We start from the raw sequence: 22,092 nt of genomic DNA, 5'->3' as shown, positions 1-22,092 counted from the left end.
CATCACTGTCGGTATGCACAGAAGAATCATCCAGTATATTCCACTGCGTGTTACAGACCGTGTTTCATCATGTTTAATATTTGTACTGTTTGTTGTTTTTTCACAGATTTCTTGAATCCCAGCGAAATAAAACAGGAAATCCCAAATGGACTTCCTGCAAAGATTATTGCAACATTCCCTCCGAACTGTGAGAATCTCACCGTCGATTACACGTGTTCGGGTAAGTGAAGAGACGAGATGTAAAGAAACTGTCTGTGAATGGTTCACTTTGAAACAGGTTGAGGCAACAAACACTCACACTGTAGTGAGAAAGAGATGAATGAACCGATCTGAAATGTAACAGGAAGTGGAGGTGTTGCTTTGTGCACTTTTTAAATGTTAGACTTTTTGAATGTGTCCATGTTTGAATCTTGTCTTAAACCAAAAGATGATCTCTCACAGGCTCTGAGGCACAAACAGCAGTTGTTGAAATGTTGCCGTTCTTGTGTCTCCTCAGAGAAGTCCAATGCCTCTGAGTCCAGGAGTTTGTGGGAGCTGGAGCCCTTCACAGACTACACCTGTACGGGTCAGATCAAACACAACAATGTTATTGTGAAAAACACAACTACTATCGAGTTCGACATAGACTGTGGTATGTTGAGTTTCACTTTACTTCACTGCAATGACAAAAAAATAAGTTCATATCCTGAGAAAGTACATCATTTGTTGAGTTGAGTGTTACAGACGTCTAATGTGTTCTTACAGATCTTACAACAGAAATCACAGAGGAGAGAGTGACCAACACTTCCTTTGTGTTTAGTTGGACCACGACCAGTCAGAGGTGTAAAAATGTTACCAAAGATCCAAAGTTTTCTTACGTCTGCAGTTGTTATAATTCCACACATAAACCGAGTAAGTAAAACAAGTTATATTAATCATTTTATAAATGTTCTAAATGTCACATTTGAAAGTCATTTGATACTTGAGTCTCCCACAGACCTACAGTGCTACATGCCAACACGTTAGCATGAGTGATGGTAGGTGTAAATAACCTGAGGTTATAGTTCAAGTCAAAGTTTGTAGAATACAAAGTGAAGTATTGAGTCATTGATTGAAGTACGGTTAAAATATCAGGGTTAAAATGGTAATCTGGAATATATTCAGTTGAATAAACGTCTGTTAGTTCTTTATCTATCACCAAGTGAGAGACACGATGGTGATTAAGCCTTTGGCACAAGGATAGAAGCCCTTACGTTTGCTGTGATACCAAGGAACTAAATTCTGCGCTCAGTGGCTGATGTGTTTTAAATCTTGGTTGGTCCGTCAGAGAGGGTAAAGTCCCCCTATAAATCCTTGGAGTACACAGAGTTACTTTGACCCAACAAACAAGATGGATCATATGAATGATAATGACTGACCTTACAGAGGCATCACGGCTTAGATGACAAAACAAACAATAACAAATCATTTTACAAGATTCGATTATGTCAGATATATAATTGAAATGCATGTCACTAAATGTAAAACGCGAACACAATTAGTGTTGTACTTTAATGTTGAACAAATCAAACAAACACAAACTATAAGATCTAAAGTCACCACATAAACCCTCTGTGGATTTACAAAAGCAGATTCATCCTACTTTTCTATGGAAACAGCACTACACAGCTCCTGCTAGCTAGTAGCAGCCTGCTAGCTGTAGCTAATTTTAGCCTGAGGCACACAGCACATAACAGAGGTAGCTAACTTTCAGCTGACGCGATAATTTTCACTATTAGTGCACGGCCATCTGACAGTCCTCTTCACCTTCCTCCTCTTCATCCTCCATGTTTGGCCTCACAGTGTCTCCACCACGTTAGCATCCCATTGTCTAAATTATCAGTCAGTGATGATTCCCACAGACCACATCCTCTCATTTCCTTCTTATCAATAACAAAAGTGAAGCGGCCTGTAATCAGATGATGAGCAGGGACTTGTTGTAATTAACTAAAACGATTGGTCACTTGTCGTGACTTAAACTAAACTGTTAAAGTAACGTGTGTTAATGTTGTCACACACATTCAATCACACTAACAACTAAATGAACACAACAATAAAAAAAAAGCAAAGGCCAAAGGTCATCATCACTGGCATCACTGGAACGTTATCTGGGGGGGGTCATTGAGGTCGAGCGAGGTCCAAAAACAGACCTGCAAGAGAACGAAACAGAGACCTGTGTGGTTGTGACTTTAACAACCTTTTTAATAGAAAGTAAACATTGTAAAAAGAATATTTGCAGCTAAACGTGCTGCACAGTAAAGTATGAACCGGTCGTTCATTAGAAACAATCCTAAAAAGTAGTAAAGTTTCAGCTCAGGGAATCATTGATTCATTTACTGATGTTCGTTTTGTCGTCACTGATGAGGTGACCAACAAACCCGTCTGCTGATGTAATTTCGTTTGTGTTGCCTTGTTGTTGAATCAAACACAACAAAACAGCTGATGAAACTATGTTTCAGGGTCAGGTCTCGTACGAGGAGGAACATGTTCAGTTGATGGACTGAAACCTTTCACCAACTACATCTGTGAAGTCCAACCCACCTACAACAACAAGAAAGTTGTCCAAGCAGCTTCAGTTAAAAAGGAGACAGATGTTGGCAGTAAGTGTCCAAAAACCAAAAGATTACAGTCAACACACGTGAAATAAAAACAGACTATCCTGATTATGTATTTATTGTTATTCATTCATTATTGCACATGTTGTTGAACATCTGAAGACAAGTGTTTGACGGTTTGAGTGAAAGTCTTTCTGGAAGTGTTTCAGTGTTTTTGGAGAAAGCTCATCATGTGACCTCCTGTAACTCTTGTAAAAGAAATATGGCCGCTAAAGGAATTAAATGAGCAGCAAGAAAAGACTTATTTTGTTATTATTGGAGCTATTTTTTACCAAAATACTAATAATTAAATTTACAGTGTAGCTCCAATGATAGGTAAAGCAGGGGCCGTGTACACAATAAAATATCACAGTTACAAAGAAATGATGTTGTTTTTCTTCACAGTACCAGAGGAGATCACTGCAGTGAAGACGTTTGTCCATGACCATAATGCGATCAATGTTACCTGTCGTGAAATAAAAAGATTCAATGGACCTAAAGAGCTTTACATTGCACGTCTTTTTCTTAATGGAGCCGAAGTGAGCAAGCAAGAAAAAGTAAGACCGTGCAAGTTTGAATTCAAAGATCTGAGCTACTCCACAACATACAGAGTGCAGGTTTGTATCATCAGATTTATCTGCAAACTGATTCGTCTTATCTCTTCAAATGAATAAATTCCTCGTTAAGGATTTTTCTGTGTTTGTAGGTGAATGCTTACAATGGACGGTTCGAAGGAATCGGGAAGAGCGATCATAAGGACACTCTCTGTATGAGCAGTTTTAAATTGTTACAACATGTGCATCTGTTGTTGAATATCTTGTTAAGACAACTGTGTGGCAGTTTAAGAGAGAGACCCAGTATTTGGGGGAAAATAACACATTATGTGATTTACTTCAACCCTTGTACAAGAAATATGGCCAATTAATATTTGACTGGATGAATTGATCATCAATACAAGATGTACTTTATCTTTAGTCTTCAGCTACCTCCATAACTGCCCCCACACCTCCACTCACCTCCCGCAATGCATCAAACATGTCCAATAATGTATTCAGCCTGGAAACATTAGCACTGAAATCAGCTCGGTGTTCTCCTGGTAAGATTATTGGCAACAAAGTGTTTCTACTGGAATGTGACTCCTCCTGCTCTCCATCCTGCAGCCACTACTCGTCCTGCAAACACCTTACCTGCACCCACAACCACTTCAGCCAGCAAGAAAATAGACCCTCGGACAAACACTACTCCCATCGAGACCTCTCGTGCAAACATCAAGTTCATTGAATCCAATCACTTGCAAGTTGCTTTGGAAGAGTATTTCAACGTTTTATAGTCTAGACTAATATTTTGTCTTGTTTGATTGTTCTCCAGCCACCGCTGAACCTCCTCCATCACCCCCACAGTGTGAGTATCAGTGTTATGTAGGTCTCCAGTCTTCTCTCCAGTGTCTCACTCATACTTTACAATGAATACAACTACAGTAGATTTAAACAGTGAGTGTACAAAGTGTTTCTTGCTCATTTTTTCCAGTGGTGTATACAAACTAAGATGTATTGTTGATTTTCTCTGCAGGTTCTTACACCGTCTCAAAAATCCAGTTTGGCCTCCGGATAGACATAACAAGCTCTACCAGTGGTTCCTACAGCATAAACATCAACGAAGAGGCCCGACCTCAGAGTGGAGACAAATCCAAAGTTGATCACTCGAGCCGAACCTCAACACGCAACATCATACACCTGAAGCCCTGTACTAAATATGAGCACGCCGTGGCATTTATTGATAGCACTGGCAAAGAAACGACTTGTAAACACACTGGAAAAGGAACGACTGAACTTACAAGTGGAATGAGTGAGTAAAAATAATTCATCTTACTTTGTTTCAATTGAAGAACTAAGTTTAAGTTTGTGCATCACTTTTGTGTTTCAGAAAATGGAGACGTTACAGAGGGCAGCTGTTTCCCTGATCATGTTTGTTACAGGAGTGAATGGGACATCGGCTCTTCAATGTCAGCATACAATAATGTTGAAGCTAAGCAATGCCCCGATAATGATAGAGTGTTCTGTATCAAACCTGGTAACGACGACATTTGCACAGACTTGACTACAACCTTCACTTCAGGAAACTGTGTGAAATCTACTTTCAGCTTCACCAAAAGCATCACTGTCGGTATGTACAGAAGAATCATCCAGTATATTCCACTGCGTGTTACAGACCGTGTTTCATCATGTTTAATATTTGTACTGTTTGTTGTTTTTTCACAGATTTCTTGAATCCCAGCGAAATAAAACAGGAAATCCCAAATGGACTTCCTGCAAAGATTAATGCAACATTGCCTCCGAACTGTGAGAATCTCACCGTCGATTACACGTGTTTGGGTAAGTGAAGAGACGAGATGTAAAGAAACTGTCTGTGAATGGTTCACTTTGAAACAGGTTGAGGCAACAAACACTCACACTGTAGTGAGAAAGAGATGAATGAACCGATCTGAAATGTAACAGGAAGTGGAGGTGTTGCTTTGTGCACTTTTTAAATGTTAGACTTTTTGAATGTGTCCATGTTTGAATCTTGTCTTAAACCAAAAGATGATCTCTCACAGGCTCTGAGGCACAAACAGCAGTTGTTGAAATGTTGCCGTTCTTGTGTCTCCTCAGAGAAGTCCAATCCCTCTGAGTCCAGGAGTTTGTGGGAGCTGGAGCCCTTCACAGACTACACCTGTACGGGTCAGATCAAACACAACAATGTTATTGTGAAAAACACAACTACTATCGAGTTCGACATAGACTGTGGTATGTTGAGTTTCACTTTACTTCACTGCAATGACAAAAAAATAAGTTCATATCCTGAGAAAGTACATCATTTGTTGAGTTGAGTGTTACAGACGTCTAATGTGTTCTTACAGATCTTACAACAGAAATCACAGAGGAGAGAGTGACCAACACTTCCTTTGTGTTTAGTTGGACCACGACCAGTCAGAGGTGTAAAAATGTTACCAAAGATCCAAAGTTTTCTTACGTCTGCAGTTGTTATAATTCCACACATAAACCGAGTAAGTAAAACAAGTTATATTAATCATTTTATAAATGTTCTAAATGTCACATTTGAAAGTCATTTGATACTTGAGTCTCCCACAGACCTACAGTGCTACATGCCAACACGTTAGCATGAGTGATGGTAGGTGTAAATAACCTGAGGTTATAGTTCAAGTCAAAGTTTGTAGAATACAAAGTGAAGTATTGAGTCATTGATTGAAGTACGGTTAAAATATCAGGGTTAAAATGGTAATCTGGAATATATTCAGTTGAATAAACGTCTGTTAGTTCTTTATCTATCACCAAGTGAGAGACACGATGGTGATTAAGCCTTTGGCACAAGGATAGAAGCCCTTACGTTTGCTGTGATACCAAGGAACTAAATTCTGCGCTCAGTGGCTGATGTGTTTTAAATCTTGGTTGGTCCGTCAGAGAGGGTAAAGTCCCCCTATAAATCCTTGGAGTACACAGAGTTACTTTGACCCAACAAACAAGATGGATCATATGAATGATAATGACTGACCTTACAGAGGCATCACGGCTTAGATGACAAAACAAACAATAACAAATCATTTTACAAGATTCGATTATGTCAGATATATAATTGAAATGCATGTCACTAAATGTAAAACGCGAACACAATTAGTGTTGTACTTTAATGTTGAACAAATCAAACAAACACAAACTATAAGATCTAAAGTCACCACATAAACCCTCTGTGGATTTACAAAAGCAGATTCATCCTACTTTTCTATGGAAACAGCACTACACAGCTCCTGCTAGCTAGTAGCAGCCTGCTAGCTGTAGCTAATTTTAGCCTGAGGCACACAGCACATAACAGAGGTAGCTAACTTTCAGCTGACGCGATAATTTTCACTATTAGTGCACGGCCATCTGACAGTCCTCTTCACCTTCCTCCTCTTCATCCTCCATGTTTGGCCTCACAGTGTCTCCACCACGTTAGCATCCCATTGTCTAAATTATCAGTCAGTGATGATTCCCACAGACCACATCCTCTCATTTCCTTCTTATCAATAACAAAAGTGAAGCGGCCTGTAATCAGATGATGAGCAGGGACTTGTTGTAATTAACTAAAACGATTGGTCACTTGTCGTGACTTAAACTAAACTGTTAAAGTAACGTGTGTTAATGTTGTCACACACATTCAATCACACTAACAACTAAATGAACACAACAATAAAAAAAAAGCAAAGGCCAAAGGTCATCATCACTGGCATCACTGGAATGTTATCTGGGGGGGTCATTGAGGTCGAGCGAGGTCCAAAAACAGACCTGCAAGAGAACGAAACAGAGACCTGTGTGGTTGTGACTTTAACAACCTTTTTAATAGAAAGTAAACATTGTAAAAAGAATATTTGCAGCTAAACGTGCTGCACAGTAAAGTATGAACCGGTCGTTCATTAGAAACAATCCTAAAAAGTAGTAAAGTTTCAGCTCAGGGAATCATTGATTCATTTACTGATGTTCGTTTTGTCGTCACTGATGAGGTGACCAACAAACCCGTCTGCTGATGTAATTTCGTTTGTGTTGCCTTGTTGTTGAATCAAACACAACAAAACAGCTGATGAAACTATGTTTCAGGGTCAGGTCTCGTACGAGGAGGAACATGTTCAGTTGATGGACTGAAACCTTTCACCAACTACATCTGTGAAGTCCAACCCACCTACAACAACAAGAAAGTTGTCCAAGCAGCTTCAGTTAAAAAGGAGACAGATGTTGGCAGTAAGTGTCCAAAAACCAAAAGATTACAGTCAACACACGTGAAATAAAAACAGACTATCCTGATTATGTATTTATTGTTATTCATTCATTATTGCACATGTTGTTGAACATCTGAAGACAAGTGTTTGACGGTTTGAGTGAAAGTCTTTCTGGAAGTGTTTCAGTGTTTTTGGAGAAAGCTCATCATGTGACCTCCTGTAACTCTTGTAAAAGAAATATGGCCGCTAAAGGAATTAAATGAGCAGCAAGAAAAGACTTATTTTGTTATTATTGGAGCTATTTTTTACCAAAATACTAATAATTAAATTTACAGTGTAGCTCCAATGATAGGTAAAGCAGGGGCCGTGTACACAATAAAATATCACAGTTACAAAGAAATGATGTTGTTTTTCTTCACAGTACCAGAGGAGATCACTGCAGTGAAGACGTTTGTCCATGACCATAATGCGATCAATGTTACCTGTCGTGAAATAAAAAGATTCAATGGACCTAAAGAGCTTTACATTGCACGTCTTTTTCTTAATGGAGCCGAAGTGAGCAAGCAAGAAAAAGTAAGACCGTGCAAGTTTGAATTCAAAGATCTGAGCTACTCCACAACATACAGAGTGCAGGTTTGTATCATCAGATTTATCTGCAAACTGATTCGTCTTATTTCTTCAAATGAATAAATTCCTCGTTAAGGATTTTTCTGTGTTTGTAGGTGAATGCTTACAATGGACGGTTCGAAGGAATCGGGAAGAGCGATCATAAGGACACTCTCTGTATGAGCAGTTTTAAATTGTTACAACATGTGCATCTGTTGTTGAATATCTTGTTAAGACAACTGTGTGGCAGTTTAAGAGAGAGACCCAGTATTTGGGGGAAAATAACACATTATGTGATTTACTTCAACCCTTGTACAAGAAATATGGCCAATTAATATTTGACTGGATGAATTGATCATCAATACAAGATGTACTTTATCTTTAGTCTTCAGCTACCTCCATAACTGCCCCCACACCTCCACTCACCTCCCGCAATGCATCAAACATGTCCAATAATGTATTCAGCCTGGAAACATTAGCACTGAAATCAGCTCGGTGTTCTCCTGGTAAGATTATTGGCAACAAAGTGTTTCTACTGGAATGTGACTCCTCCTGCTCTCCATCCTGCAGCCACTACTCGTCCTGCAAACACCTTACCTGCACCCACAACCACTTCAGCCAGCAAGAAAATAGACCCTCGGACAAACACTACTCCCATCGAGACCTCTCGTGCAAACATCAAGTTCATTGAATCCAATCACTTGCAAGTTGCTTTGGAAGAGTATTTCAACGTTTTATAGTCTAGACTAATATTTTGTCTTGTTTGATTGTTCTCCAGCCACCGCTGAACCTCCTCCATCACCCCCACAGTGTGAGTATCAGTGTTATGTAGGTCTCCAGTCTTCTCTCCAGTGTCTCACTCATACTTTACAATGAATACAACTACAGTAGATTTAAACAGTGAGTGTACAAAGTGTTTCTTGCTCATTTTTTCCAGTGGTGTATACAAACTAAGATGTATTGTTGATTTTCTCTGCAGGTTCTTACACCGTCTCAAAAATCCAGTTTGGCCTCCGGATAGACATAACAAGCTCTACCAGTGGTTCCTACAGCATAAACATCAACGAAGAGGCCCGACCTCAGAGTGGAGACAAATCCAAAGTTGATCACTCGAGCCGAACCTCAACACGCAACATCATACACCTGAAGCCCTGTACTAAATATGAGCACGCCGTGGCATTTATTGATAGCACTGGCAAAGAAACGACTTGTAAACACACTGGAAAAGGAACGACTGAACTTACAAGTGGAATGAGTGAGTAAAAATAATTCATCTTACTTTGTTTCAATTGAAGAACTAAGTTTAAGTTTGTGCATCACTTTTGTGTTTCAGAAAATGGAGACGTTACAGAGGGCAGCTGTTTCCCTGATCATGTTTGTTACAGGAGTGAATGGGACATCGGCTCTTCAATGTCAGCATACAATAATGTTGAAGCTAAGCAATGCCCCGATAATGATAGAGTGTTCTGTATCAAACCTGGTAACGACGACATTTGCACAGACTTGACTACAACCTTCACTTCAGGAAACTGTGTGAACTCTACTTTCAGCTTCACCAAAAGCATCACTGTCGGTATGTACAGAAGAATCATCCAGTATATTCCACTGCGTGTTACAGACCGTGTTTCATCATGTTTAATATTTGTACTGTTTGTTGTTTTTTCACAGATTTCTTGAATCCCAGCGAAATAAAACAGGAAATCCCAAATGGACTTCCTGCAAAGATTATTGCAACATTCTCTCCGAACTGTGAGAATCTCACCGTCGATTACACGTGTTTGGGTAAGTGAAGAGACGAGATGTAAAGAAACTGTCTGTGAATGGTTCACTTTGAAACAGGTTGAGGCAACAAACACTCACACTGTAGTGAGAAAGAGATGAATGAACCGATCTGAAATGTAACAGGAAGTGGAGGTGTTGCTTTGTGCACTTTTTAAATGTTAGACTTTTTGAATGTGTCCATGTTTGAATCTTGTCTTAAACCAAAAGATGATCTCTCACAGGCTCTGAGGCACAAACAGCAGTTGTTGAAATGTTGCCGTTCTTGTGTCTCCTCAGAGAAGTCCAATCCCTCTGAGTCCAGGAGTTTGTGGGAGCTGGAGCCCTTCACAGACTACACCTGTACGGGTCAGATCAAACACAACAATGTTATTGTGAAAAACACAACTACTATCGAGTTCGACATAGACTGTGGTATGTTGAGTTTCACTTTACTTCACTGCAATGACAAAAAAATAAGTTCATATCCTGAGAAAGTACATCATTTGTTGAGTTGAGTGTTACAGACGTCTAATGTGTTCTTACAGATCTTACAACAGAAATCACAGAGGAGAGAGAGACCAACACTTCCTTTGTGTTTAGTTGGACCACGACCAGTCAGAGGTGTAAAAATGTTACCAAAGATCCAAAGTTTTCTTACGTCTGCAGTTGTTATAATTCCACACATAAACCGAGTAAGTAAAACAAGTTATATTAATCATTTTATAAATGTTCTAAATGTCACATTTGAAAGTCATTTGATACTTGAGTCTCCCACAGACCTACAGTGCTACATGCCAACACGTTAGCATGAGTGATGGTAGGTGTAAATAACCTGAGGTTATAGTTCAAGTCAAAGTTTGTAGAATACAAAGTGAAGTATTGAGTCATTGATTGAAGTACGGTTCAAATATCAGGGTTAAAATGGTAATCTGGAATATATTCAGTTGAATAAACGTCTGTTAGTTCTTTATCTATCACCAAGTGAGAGACACGATGGTGATTAAGCCTTTGGCACAAGGATAGAAGCCCTTACGTTTGCTGTGATACCAAGGAACTAAATTCTGCGCTCAGTGGCTGATGTGTTTTAAATCTTGGTTGGTCCGTCAGAGAGGGTAAAGTCCCCCTATAAATCCTTGGAGTACACAGAGTTACTTTGACCCAACAAACAAGATGGATCATATGAATGATAATGACTGACCTTACAGAGGCATCACGGCTTAGATGACAAAACAAACAATAACAAATCATTTTACAAGATTCGATTATGTCAGATATATAATTGAAATGCATGTCACTAAATGTAAAACGCGAACACAATTAGTGTTGTACTTTAATGTTGAACAAATCAAACAAACACAAACTATAAGATCTAAAGTCACCACATAAACCCTCTGTGGATTTACAAAAGCAGATTCATCCTACTTTTCTATGGAAACAGCACTACACAGCTCCTGCTAGCTAGTAGCAGCCTGCTAGCTGTAGCTAATTTTAGCCTGAGGCACACAGCACATAACAGAGGTAGCTAACTTTCAGCTGACGCGATAATTTTCACTATTAGTGCACGGCCATCTGACAGTCCTCTTCACCTTCCTCCTCTTCATCCTCCATGTTTGGCCTCACAGTGTCTCCACCACGTTAGCATCCCATTGTCTAAATTATCAGTCAGTGATGATTCCCACAGACCACATCCTCTCATTTCCTTCTTATCAATAACAAAAGTGAAGCGGCCTGTAATCAGATGATGAGCAGGGACTTGTTGTAATTAACTAAAACGATTGGTCACTTGTCGTGACTTAAACTAAACTGTTAAAGTAACGTGTGTTAATGTTGTCACACACATTCAATCACACTAACAACTAAATGAACACAACAATAAAAAAAAAGCAAAGGCCAAAGGTCATCATCACTGGCATCACTGGAATGTTATCTGGGGGGGTCATTGAGGTCGAGCGAGGTCCAAAAACAGACCTGCAAGAGAACGAAACAGAGACCTGTGTGGTTGTGACTTTAACAACCTTTTTAATAGAAAGTAAACATTGTAAAAAGAATATTTGCAGCTAAACGTGCTGCACAGTAAAGTATGAACCGGTCGTTCATTAGAAACAATCCTAAAAAGTAGTAAAGTTTCAGCTCAGGGAATCATTGATTCATTTACTGATGTTCGTTTTGTCGTCACTGATGAGGTGACCAACAAACCCGTCTGCTGATGTAATTTCGTTTGTGTTGCCTTGTTGTTGAATCAAACACAACAAAACAGCTGATGAAACTATGTTTCAGGGTCAGGTCTCGTACGAGGAGGAACATGTTCAGTTGATGGACTGAAACCTTTCACCAACTACATCTGTGAAGTCCAACCCACCTACAACAACAAGAAAGTTGTCCAAGCAGCTTCAGTTAAAAAGGAGACAGATGTTGGCAGTAAGTGTCCAAAAACCAAAAGATTACAGTCAACACACGTGAAATAAAAACAGACTATCCTGATTATGTATTTATTGTTATTCATTCATTATTGCACATGTTGTTGAACATCTGAAGACAAGTGTTTGACGGTTTGAGTGAAAGTCTTTCTGGAAGTGTTTCAGTGTTTTTGGAGAAAGCTCATCATGTGACCTCCTGTAACTCTTGTAAAAGAAATATGGCCGCTAAAGGAATTAAATGAGCAGCAAGAAAAGACTTATTTTGTTATTATTGGAGCTATTTTTTACCAAAATACTAATAATTAAATTTACAGTGTAGCTCCAATGATAGGTAAAGCAGGGGCCGTGTACACAATAAAATATCACAGTTACAAAGAAATGATGTTGTTTTTCTTCACAGTACCAGAGGAGATCACTGCAGTGAAGACGTTTGTCCATGACCATAATGCGATCAATGTTACCTGTCGTGAAATAAAAAGATTCAATGGACCTAAAGAGCTTTACATTGCACGTCTTTTTCTTAATGGAGCCGAAGTGAGCAAGCAAGAAAAAGTAAGACCGTGCAAGTTTGAATTCAAAGATCTGAGCTACTCCACAACATACAGAGTGCAGGTTTGTATCATCAGATTTATCTGCAAACTGATTCGTCTTATCTCTTCAAATGAATAAATTCCTCGTTAAGGATTTTTCTGTGTTTGTAGGTGAATGCTTACAATGGACGGTTCGAAGGAATCGGGAAGAGCGATCATAAGGACACTCTCTGTATGAGCAGTTTTAAATTGTTACAACATGTGCATCTGTTGTTGAATATCTTGTTAAGACAACTGTGTGGCAGTTTAAGAGAGAGACCCAGTATTTGGGGGAAAATAACACATTATGTGATTTACTTCAACCCTTGTACAAGAAATATGGCCAATTAATATTTGACTGGATGAATTGATCATCAATACAAGATGTACTTTATCTTTAGTCTTCAGCTACCTCCATAACTGCCCCCACACCTCCACTCACCTCCCGCAATGCATCAAACATGTCCAATAATGTATTCAGCCTGGAAACATTAGCACTGAAATCAGCTCGGTGTTCTCCTGGTAAGATTATTGGCAACAAAGTGTTTCTACTGGAATGTGACTCCTCCTGCTCTCCATCCTGCAGCCACTACTCGTCCTGCAAACACCTTACCTGCACCCACAACCACTTCAGCCAGCAAGAAAATAGACCCTCGGACAAACACTACTCCCATCGAGACCTCTCGTGCAAACATCAAGTTCATTGAATCCAATCACTTGCAAGTTGCTTTGGAAGAGTATTTCAACGTTTTATAGTCTAGACTAATATTTTGTCTTGTTTGATTGTTCTCCAGCCACCGCTGAACCTCCTCCATCACCCCCACAGTGTGAGTATCAGTGTTATGTAGGTCTCCAGTCTTCTCTCCAGTGTCTCACTCATACTTTACAATGAATACAACTACAGTAGATTTAAACAGTGAGTGTACAAAGTGTTTCTTGCTCATTTTTTCCAGTGGTGTATACAAACTAAGATGTATTGTTGATTTTCTCTGCAGGTTCTTACACCGTCTCAAAAATCCAGTTTGGCCTCCGGATAGACATAACAAGCTCTACCAGTGGTTCCTACAGCATAAACATCAACGAAGAGGCCCGACCTCAGAGTGGAGACAAATCCAAAGTTGATCACTCGAGCCGAACCTCAACACGCAACATCATACACCTGAAGCCCTGTACTAAATATGAGCACGCCGTGGCATTTATTGATAGCACTGGCAAAGAAACGACTTGTAAACACACTGGAAAAGGAACGACTGAACTCACAAGTGAAATGAGTGAGTAAAAATAATTCATCTTACTTTGTTTCAATTGAAGAACTAAGTTTAAGTTTGTGCATCACTTTTGTGTTTCAGAAAATGGAGACGTTACAGAGGACAGCTGTTTCCCTGATCATGTTTGTTACAGGAGTGAATGGGACATCGGCTCTTCAATGTCAGCATACAATAATGTTGAAGCTAAGCAATGCCCCGATAATGATAGAGTGTTCTGTATCAAACCTGGTAACGACGACATTTGCACAGACTTGACTACAACCTTCACTTCAGGAAACTGTGAGAAATCTACTTTCAGCTTCACCAAAAGCATCACTGTCGGTATGCACAGAAGAATCATCCAGTATATTCCACTGCGTGTTACAGACCGTGTTTCATCATGTTTAATATTTGTACTGTTTGTTGTTTTTTCACAGATTTCTTGAATCCCAGCGAAATAAAACAGGAAATCCCAAATGGACTTCCTGCAAAGATTAATGCAACATTGCCTCCGAACTGTAAGAATCTCACCGTCGATTACACGTGTTTGGGTAAGTGAAGAGACGAGATGTAAAGAAACTGTCTGTGAATGGTTCACTTTGAAACAGGTTGAGGCAACAAACACTCACACTGTAGTGAGAAAGAGATGAATGAACCGATCTGAAATGTAACAGGAAGTGGAGGTGTTGCTTTGTGCACTTTTTAAATGTTAGACTTTTTGAATGTGTCCATGTTTGAATCTTGTCTTAAACCAAAAGATAATCTCTCACAGGCTCTGAGGCACAAACAGCAGTTGTTGAAATGTTGCCGTTCTTGTGTCTCCTCAGAGAAGTCCAATGCCTCTGAGTCCAGGAGTTTGTGGCAGCTGGAGCCCTTCACAGACTATACCTGTACGGGTCAGATCAAACACAACAATGTTATTGTGAAAAACACAACTACTATCGAGTTCGACATAGACTGTGGTATGTTGAGTTTCACTTTACTTCACTGCAATGACAAAAAAATAAGTTCATATCCTGAGAAAGTACATCATTTGTTGAGTTGAGTGTTACAGACGTCTAATGTGTTCTTACAGATCTTACAACAGAAATCACAGAGGAGAGAGTGACCAACACTTCCTTTGAGTTTAGTTGGACCACGACCAGTCAGAGGTGTAAAAATGTTACCAAAGATCCAAAGTTTTCTTACGTCTGCAGTTGTTATAATTCCACACATAAACCGAGTAAGTAAAACAAGTTATATTAATCATTTGATAAATGTTCTAAATGTCACATTTGAAAGTCATTTGATACTTGAGTCTCCCACAGACCTACAATGCTACATGCCAACACGTTAGCATGAGTGATGGTAGGTGTAAATAACCTGAGGTTATAGTTCAAGTCAAAGTTTGTAGAATACAAAGTGAAGTATTGAGTCATTGATTGAAGTACGGTTCAAATATCAGGGTTAAAATGGTAATCTGGAATATATTCAGTTGAATAAACGTCTGTTAGTTCTTTATCTATCACCAAGTGAGAGACACGATGGTGATTAAGCCTTTGGCACAAGGATAGAAGCCCTTACATTTGCTGTGATACCAAGGAACTAAATTCTGCGCTCAGTGACTGATGTGTTTTAAATCTTGGTTGGTCCGTCAGAGAGGGTAAAGTCCCCCTATAAATCCTTGGAGTACACAGAGTTACTTTGACCCAACAAACAAGATGGATCGTATGAATGATAATGACTGACCTTACAGAGGCATCGCGGCTTAGATGACAAAACAAACAATAACAAATCATTTTACAAGATTCGATTATGTCAGATATATAATTGAAATGCATGTCACTAAATGTAAAACGCGAACACAATTAGTGTTGTACTTTAATGTTGAACAAATCAAACGCAAACACAAACTATAAGATCTAAAGTCACCACATAAACCCTCTGTGGATTTACAAAAGCAGATTCATCCTACTTTTCTATGGAAACAGCACTACACAGCTCCTGCTAGCTAGTAGCAGCCTGCTAGCTGTAGCTAATTTTAGCCTGAGGCACACAGCACATAACAGAGGTAGCTAACTTTCAGCTGACGCGATAATTTTCACTATTAGTGCACTGCCATCTGACAGTCCTCTTCACCTTCCTCCTCTTTATCCTCCATGTTTGGCCTCACAGTGTCTCCACCACGTTAGCATCCCATTGTCTAAATTAGCAGTTAGTGATGATTCCCACAGACCACATCCTCTCATTTCCTTCTTATCAATAACAAAAGTGAAGCGGCCTGTAATCAGATGATGAGCAGGGACTTGTTGTAATTCACTGTAACGATTGGTCACTTGTCGTGACTTAAACTAAACTGTTAAAGTAACGTGTGTTAATGTTGTCACACACATTCAATCACACTAACAACTAAATGAACACAACAATAAAAAAAAAGCAAAGGTCAAAGGTCATCATCACTGGCATCACTGGAATGTTATCTGGGGGGGTCATTGAGGTCGAGCGAGGTCCAAAAACAGACCTGCAAGAGAACGAAACAGAGACCTGTGTGGTTGTGACTTTAACAACCTTTTTAATAGAAAGTAAACATTGTAAAAAGAATATTTGCAGCTAAACGTGCTGCACAGTAAAGTATGAACCGGTCGTTCATTAGAAACAATCCTAAAAAGTAGTAAAGTTTCAGCTCAGGGAATCATTGATTCATTTACTGATGTTCGTTTTGTCGTCACTGATGAGGTGACCAACAAACCCGTCTGCTGATGTAATTTCGTTTGTGTTGCCTTGTTGTTGAATCAAACACAACAAAACAGCTGATGAAACTATGTTTCGGGGTCAGGTTACGTACGAGGAGGAACATGTTCAGTTGATGGCCTGGAGCCTTTCATCTACTACACCTGTGAAGTCCAACCCACCTACAACAACAAGAAAGTTGGCCACCCAGCTTCAGTTAAAAAGGAGACAGATGTTGGCAGTAAGTGTCCAAAAACCAAAAGATTACAGTCAACACACGTGAAATAAAAACAGACTATCCTGATTATGTATTTATTGTTATTCATTCATTATTGCACATGTTGTTGAACATCTGAAGACAAGTGTTTGACGGTTTGAGTGAAAGTCTTTCTGGAAGTGTTTCAGTGTTTTTGGAGAAAGCTCATCATGTGACCTCCTGTAACTCTTGTAAAAGAAATATGGCCGCTAAAGGAATTAAATGAGCAGCAAGAAAAGACTTATTTTGTTATTATTGGAGCTATTTTTGACTAAAATACTAATAATTAAATTTACAGTGTAGCTCCAATGATAGGTAAAGCAGGGGCCGTGTACACAATAAAATATCACAGTTACAAAGAAATGATGTTGTTTTTCTTCACAGTACCAGAGGAGATCACTGCAGTGGAGACGTTTGTCCATAACCATAATGCGATCCATGTTACCTGTCGTGAAATAAAAAGATTCAATGGACCTAAAGAGCTTTACATTGCACGTCTTTTTCTTAATGGAGCCCAAGTGAGCAAGCAAGAAAAAGTAAGACTGTGCAAGTTTGAATTCAAAGATCTGAGCTACTCCACAACATACAGAGTGCAGGTTTGTATCATCAGATTTATCTGCAAACTGATTCGTCTTATCTCTTCAAATGAATAAATTCCTCGTTAAGGATTTTTCTGTGTTTGTAGGTGACTGCTTACAATGGACGTTTCGAGGGAATCGGGAAGAGCGATCATGAGGACACTCTCTGTATGAGCAGTTTTAAATTGTTACAACATGTGCATCTGTTGTTGAATATCTTGTTAAGACAACTGTGTGGCAGTTTAAGAGAGAGACCCAGTATTTGGGGGAAAATAACACATTATGTGATTTACTTCAACCCTTGTACAAGAAATATGGCCAATTAATATTTGACTGGATGAATTGATCATCAATACAAGATGTACTTTATCTTTGAAGCATGCTCATCACAAGCTTTTATAATGAACAAGAAAAAGTCGCTCTAATCATCAGAGAAGTGAAGGCAGGAGCAGAGGTGACATGAGTCTGGAGTTTGGTACCAGAGTGTTTTAGATCTCTTCTATGCTCCAATCCCCATCTCCACACTCACAGACTTTAAGGCGTGTTCCCGCTAAATGTGCGAGTGCGTAGTGCTGTCCCACTTTAAAATCACAAAGTGCATGACGGCTCTGAGGCTGACTTTTCAACGCCAAATTACAGACTTTCCACGAGTCCACATGTCTGCAGACCTTCCTGTGGGTCTTACCCAGAGTTCATAGCGAACTTGGAGACAAACGTGATTATCCATCCCCCCACTAAATGTAAACAAATGTTTAAGTAGTATTCAATAAAGTTTGAAAAAAAAGACCTAAATGTAAACAAAGCATGCATGGTCGGTGACAGATTGTTGGTTTATTTGTAAGTGACAACAGTTAAATATCATCAATAATTAACAATTATGTCTTCTGACTTTTTAACACTGTTATTATTTAATGGCGCCATGATAGTGTGTCCCATTCCTGATATTGACGCAGTCCTCAGACCCTCGCGGACTTACGCACTTACGGGTTCAGTGCCTAGGCTTTAGTGTGGAGATTGGGATTGGGCCCATGCAAAATTTTAGTCAATAAATACAATGATTTAAAAAAACACATTAACATTGATTATTTTTATTCTGCATTCGCTGTTGATGCAGTTTAAGAAAAGCTTGTTTCATTTAAAACATTTGTGAGAGCAAACCTGTTGAAACTTTCTGTTTGACCCGTTTCAATTAATACAACCTATCATTTTGACAATCAACAGACAACAAAACCGCTTTAATTGTTTGTCTGATCCTCATCTTCTTCACGTGTTTGGCCGTGGCTGTCGTGATCTACAGAGACTCTGTTCTGAAGTGCAGGAGGTCCAATAAGTAATGATCATTTTACATCCAATCTTCCACTTTGTTTGACTGTAACATTGTCTCTGGTTGGTTTTATAGTCGAAAAGTTCAATTCTTTAAATCAGATTTAATAAAGACGGAGGCAGAAAAAGATAATGTGTTCAGTAACTTTAACAGCTCAATTCAAAGTACATTATCAGTTATGAATTAACTGTATTAAACCATTGTTCTCTATTTCTTCCACAGAAATGTGAATGAAGATCTGATGCTTGAATCACAAGCGAGTGAGTAGATTCTGGGTTTGTTGGTTGTTTCTGAATATCTGAAAATAACTTGAAGTTTAACAATTTCCTGTTTGTCTTTCTTTTTTCAGTTCATGTAAATGTGCCTTGATCTTAATGCCGTCATAAAGAAGAACTTGATGAAAAAAGGCCTGATGGAACATCCAACCAAATCAATTTGTCCTGTCTGTGGCACGCAGCCTGTTTTGTTTATAATTCCTTATTTGAAAGAGGTCTAACATGTTTAAGTGTTTTTTTCTCCTTACTTAGCTTAATTATACATACTTCATTTCTGTTGGTAGAGTAGAGTCAGTCGTCTCTCAATCAGAGGGTTGGTGGTCCGAACGCCAGCTCCCTCAGTCTACATGTCGAAGTGTCCTTGGGCAAGACACTGAACCCCAAATGGCTCCTGGTAGCATATCCATCGGTGTGTGATTGTGATTAGTCAGAACGAATCTCAGAAATTCCTCAAAAATCCTCCTGCGGCTCAGTGACCCCACCCGCTCCGTAAAAAGAGAGGCACGCAAAGTGGAGCGTCAACGGAAGGCCAGTAAACTCCATGTTCACTATGAGCTGATGAAAGACACATGCAACTTAGTTTCCCACTCTGATTACTCTGGATGCCCCAAATGCAAAAGTTTTGATCGTCCCCTCTCCGACAACAATGTGCACCCATCACCTGATCTCTGTGAGCAATTCAAAGTTTTTTTTTACAGAAAAAAATGGGAGAAATCAGATCCCAGAACAATAACACCCGTCTTCACGATTCACCTGTCCCAGAATCATTGAGTCACAGACTACTCCATGTTCCATCCCTCAGTTCCTTGACCCTAGTATCCTTATCTGCCCTCACTGATTTGGTTAAAGCCATGAAATCTTCCACTTGCCCCTTGGATGTGGTCCCTACAAGACTCCTGAAGGAGACCATGCCCACAGTGGCCCTTTCATCCTATCTATTGTAAATAGCTCTCTTATTTCTGTCTCTGTCCCAGTTTACTTCAAAACTGCTCTGGTTGAACCTCACCTTAAAAAACCCAACTTAGATCCTGCCACCTTGGAGAATTACATACCTGTTTCAAAACTCCCAGCCTTATCCAAGATCCTCAAAAAAGTTGTGTTCAAGCAACTCACAGCTCATTTAACAGCTAATAATCTATTTGAAGTATTCCAATCTGGCGTCCGATCTCTTCACAGCACAGAGACAGCTCTTCTTAAAGTTTGTAATGACCTTTTATTATGATGATTGCTCCGTCTTAGTCCTTATAGACCTAAGTGCTGCGTTTGACACAGTGGATCATGATCTACTTATTAACAAACTGGAGAATTGGGCAGGAATCAGTGATGTGGTGTTAAATGGGTTCAAGTCTTGTTTTTCCAGTGTCAGTGGCCGGCTCAGTATCTTTAATGGCAAATCACGCGGCATCCCCCAAGGCTCAGTTCTGGGTCCAACTCTGTTTTCCATTTACATGCTATTTAGGTAACATCATCTGTAAATTTGATGTTCATTATCATTGTTATGCTGATGACACACAACTTTATATTCTGCTTAGACCTGGTGACCAGTCAAATATAATAACTGTCCATAAGTGTCATGCAGAGATAAAATCATGGATGTCAGACAACTTCCTCCAATTAAATGACCCTAAATCTGAAGTCATAGTGATCGGTCCCCCAGCAAAAACATCTCAAAACATGGCAGGGCTAGGTGAACTAGCAAAGTAACGTTAAGCCCTCAGCCAGAAACCTTGGTGTTATTTTTGATCAGGAATTGTGTTTTGAACCACAGTTGAAGAGGGTTGTTCAGTCCTGTTTCTACCACCTCAGAAACGTAGCAAAGGTCAAGTCTCTCATCAAAGCCAAAGATCTGGAGAAACCCATCCATGCTTTTATCCCTCACGTCTCGACAACTGCAACTCACTTTACACCTGTCTCAATCAAAAGGCCCTCCACCGCCTACAGGCAGTACAAAATGCTGCATCCAGGCTTTTAACTCGGACAAACAAATGTGCCCATGTTACCCTCATTGTAGCTTCCCTACACTGGCAGCCTGTTGATTTTAAGATTCTTCTAATCATGTTTAAGGCCAGACACAGGCTAGCCCCTCCCTATATTTCTGACCTTTTATTCTCCTATGAGCAAGTACGCAGTCTGAGATCGTCTGGCAGAGCTTTGCTGGCCATTCCAAGGTCTAACCTAAAACAAAGGGTGACAGAGCTTTTGCTGTTAGAGCTCCCAGACTCTGGAACAGCCTGAGGAGGTCAGACTAGCAGAGTCAGTCCTCTGTTTCAAATCACTGCTAAAGATACACCTTTTTAAAAAAGCTTTTACTCTGTGATGTTATTTTGATTCATTTTATTGTGTTTATGGTATTTTATTCATCTTTTTTATCATTGATTTTGTGTCTGTCTGCTTTTATTGCTTTTATCGTCTGCTGTGAAGTACTTTGTTACCTGTATTGAAAAGTGATATACAAATAAAAGTATCATTATTATTATTATTAGTCAGTGCTGGTCATTTGTGACCCCCTGGTGTATCAACTGTACAAAGAACATGTATACACACCGATCAGTCATGTCATGTGACCACCTGCCTAATAATGTGTAGGTCTCCCTTTTGCCGCCAAAGCAGCCCTGACCCGTTGAGGCGTGGACTCCACTAGAACTCTGAAGGTCTGCCGAGGTATCCGGCACTGAGACTTTAACGGCAAAGTAGAAGTGCCAAAAACTGCAGTTCCTTGAGTGGCCACCTGAGGCTGCTGCCAAAAGTGAGTCAATCCCCATTAGGCTCCATACTGAAATACTCTTTACAGAATAATCTAGCAGGTTTACAACCCGGTAAAATTATTTTGGGCTAATTTTCTTATCATGAAAACTTTACCGTGAATATTTATAAAACGCAGCTATTTAAGTGTGCTGCATGACATACTCTTTTGCGGTGCTGGTACTTTATAGGTAATTATTCATGCACATATCGGAGAGCTAATATGGCTTGCAGTGTGGTTAATTGTAG

At 39.5% G+C, this 22,092-nt stretch overlaps 4 protein-coding genes across 4 annotated transcripts; all 4 read left to right on the top strand.

Annotated features, from left to right (window-relative positions):
* Positions 1 to 13: 13 nt before the first annotated feature.
* LOC138608002 (receptor-type tyrosine-protein phosphatase C-like) lies at positions 14 to 3,578 on the top strand. Its single transcript, XM_069680661.1, has 7 exons — positions 14 to 47; positions 107 to 220; positions 497 to 631; positions 745 to 891; positions 2,478 to 2,618; positions 3,018 to 3,229; positions 3,319 to 3,578. Exons 1-7 carry the CDS (start codon positions 14 to 16, stop codon positions 3,535 to 3,537), a joined length of 1,002 nt encoding a protein of 333 aa, XP_069536762.1. The 3' UTR covers positions 3,538 to 3,578.
* Positions 3,579 to 4,189: 611 nt separating this feature from the next.
* LOC138607846 (receptor-type tyrosine-protein phosphatase C-like) lies at positions 4,190 to 8,320 on the top strand. The gene is made up of 8 exons (XM_069680502.1): positions 4,190 to 4,457; positions 4,536 to 4,775; positions 4,871 to 4,984; positions 5,261 to 5,395; positions 5,509 to 5,655; positions 7,241 to 7,381; positions 7,781 to 7,992; positions 8,082 to 8,320. Exons 1-8 carry the CDS (start codon positions 4,454 to 4,456, stop codon positions 8,298 to 8,300), a joined length of 1,212 nt encoding a protein of 403 aa, XP_069536603.1. The 5' UTR covers positions 4,190 to 4,453; the 3' UTR covers positions 8,301 to 8,320.
* A 632-nt stretch (positions 8,321 to 8,952) lies between these two features.
* Positions 8,953 to 13,106, top strand: LOC138607871 (receptor-type tyrosine-protein phosphatase C-like). The gene is made up of 8 exons (XM_069680526.1): positions 8,953 to 9,220; positions 9,299 to 9,538; positions 9,634 to 9,747; positions 10,024 to 10,158; positions 10,272 to 10,418; positions 12,004 to 12,144; positions 12,544 to 12,755; positions 12,845 to 13,106. Exons 1-8 carry the CDS (start codon positions 9,217 to 9,219, stop codon positions 13,061 to 13,063), a joined length of 1,212 nt encoding a protein of 403 aa, XP_069536627.1. The 5' UTR covers positions 8,953 to 9,216; the 3' UTR covers positions 13,064 to 13,106.
* Positions 13,107 to 14,181: 1,075 nt separating this feature from the next.
* Positions 14,182 to 17,828, top strand: LOC138608001 (receptor-type tyrosine-protein phosphatase C-like). The gene is made up of 8 exons (XM_069680660.1): positions 14,182 to 14,208; positions 14,265 to 14,301; positions 14,397 to 14,510; positions 14,787 to 14,921; positions 15,035 to 15,181; positions 16,775 to 16,909; positions 17,309 to 17,520; positions 17,610 to 17,828. Exons 1-8 carry the CDS (start codon positions 14,182 to 14,184, stop codon positions 17,826 to 17,828), a joined length of 1,026 nt encoding a protein of 341 aa, XP_069536761.1.
* Positions 17,829 to 22,092: the final 4,264 nt, after the last annotated feature.

The sequence above is a fragment of the Semicossyphus pulcher genome, unplaced genomic scaffold (assembly GCF_022749685.1).
Source record: "Semicossyphus pulcher isolate SPU_LCO1_2020_fin unplaced genomic scaffold, fSemPul1.0.p SCAF_4, whole genome shotgun sequence".
Classification (NCBI taxonomy): domain Eukaryota; kingdom Metazoa; phylum Chordata; class Actinopteri; order Labriformes; family Labridae; genus Semicossyphus; species Semicossyphus pulcher.
The sequence above is the reverse complement of the archived record's forward strand: the minus strand, read 5'-3'. Positions and strand labels throughout refer to the sequence as shown.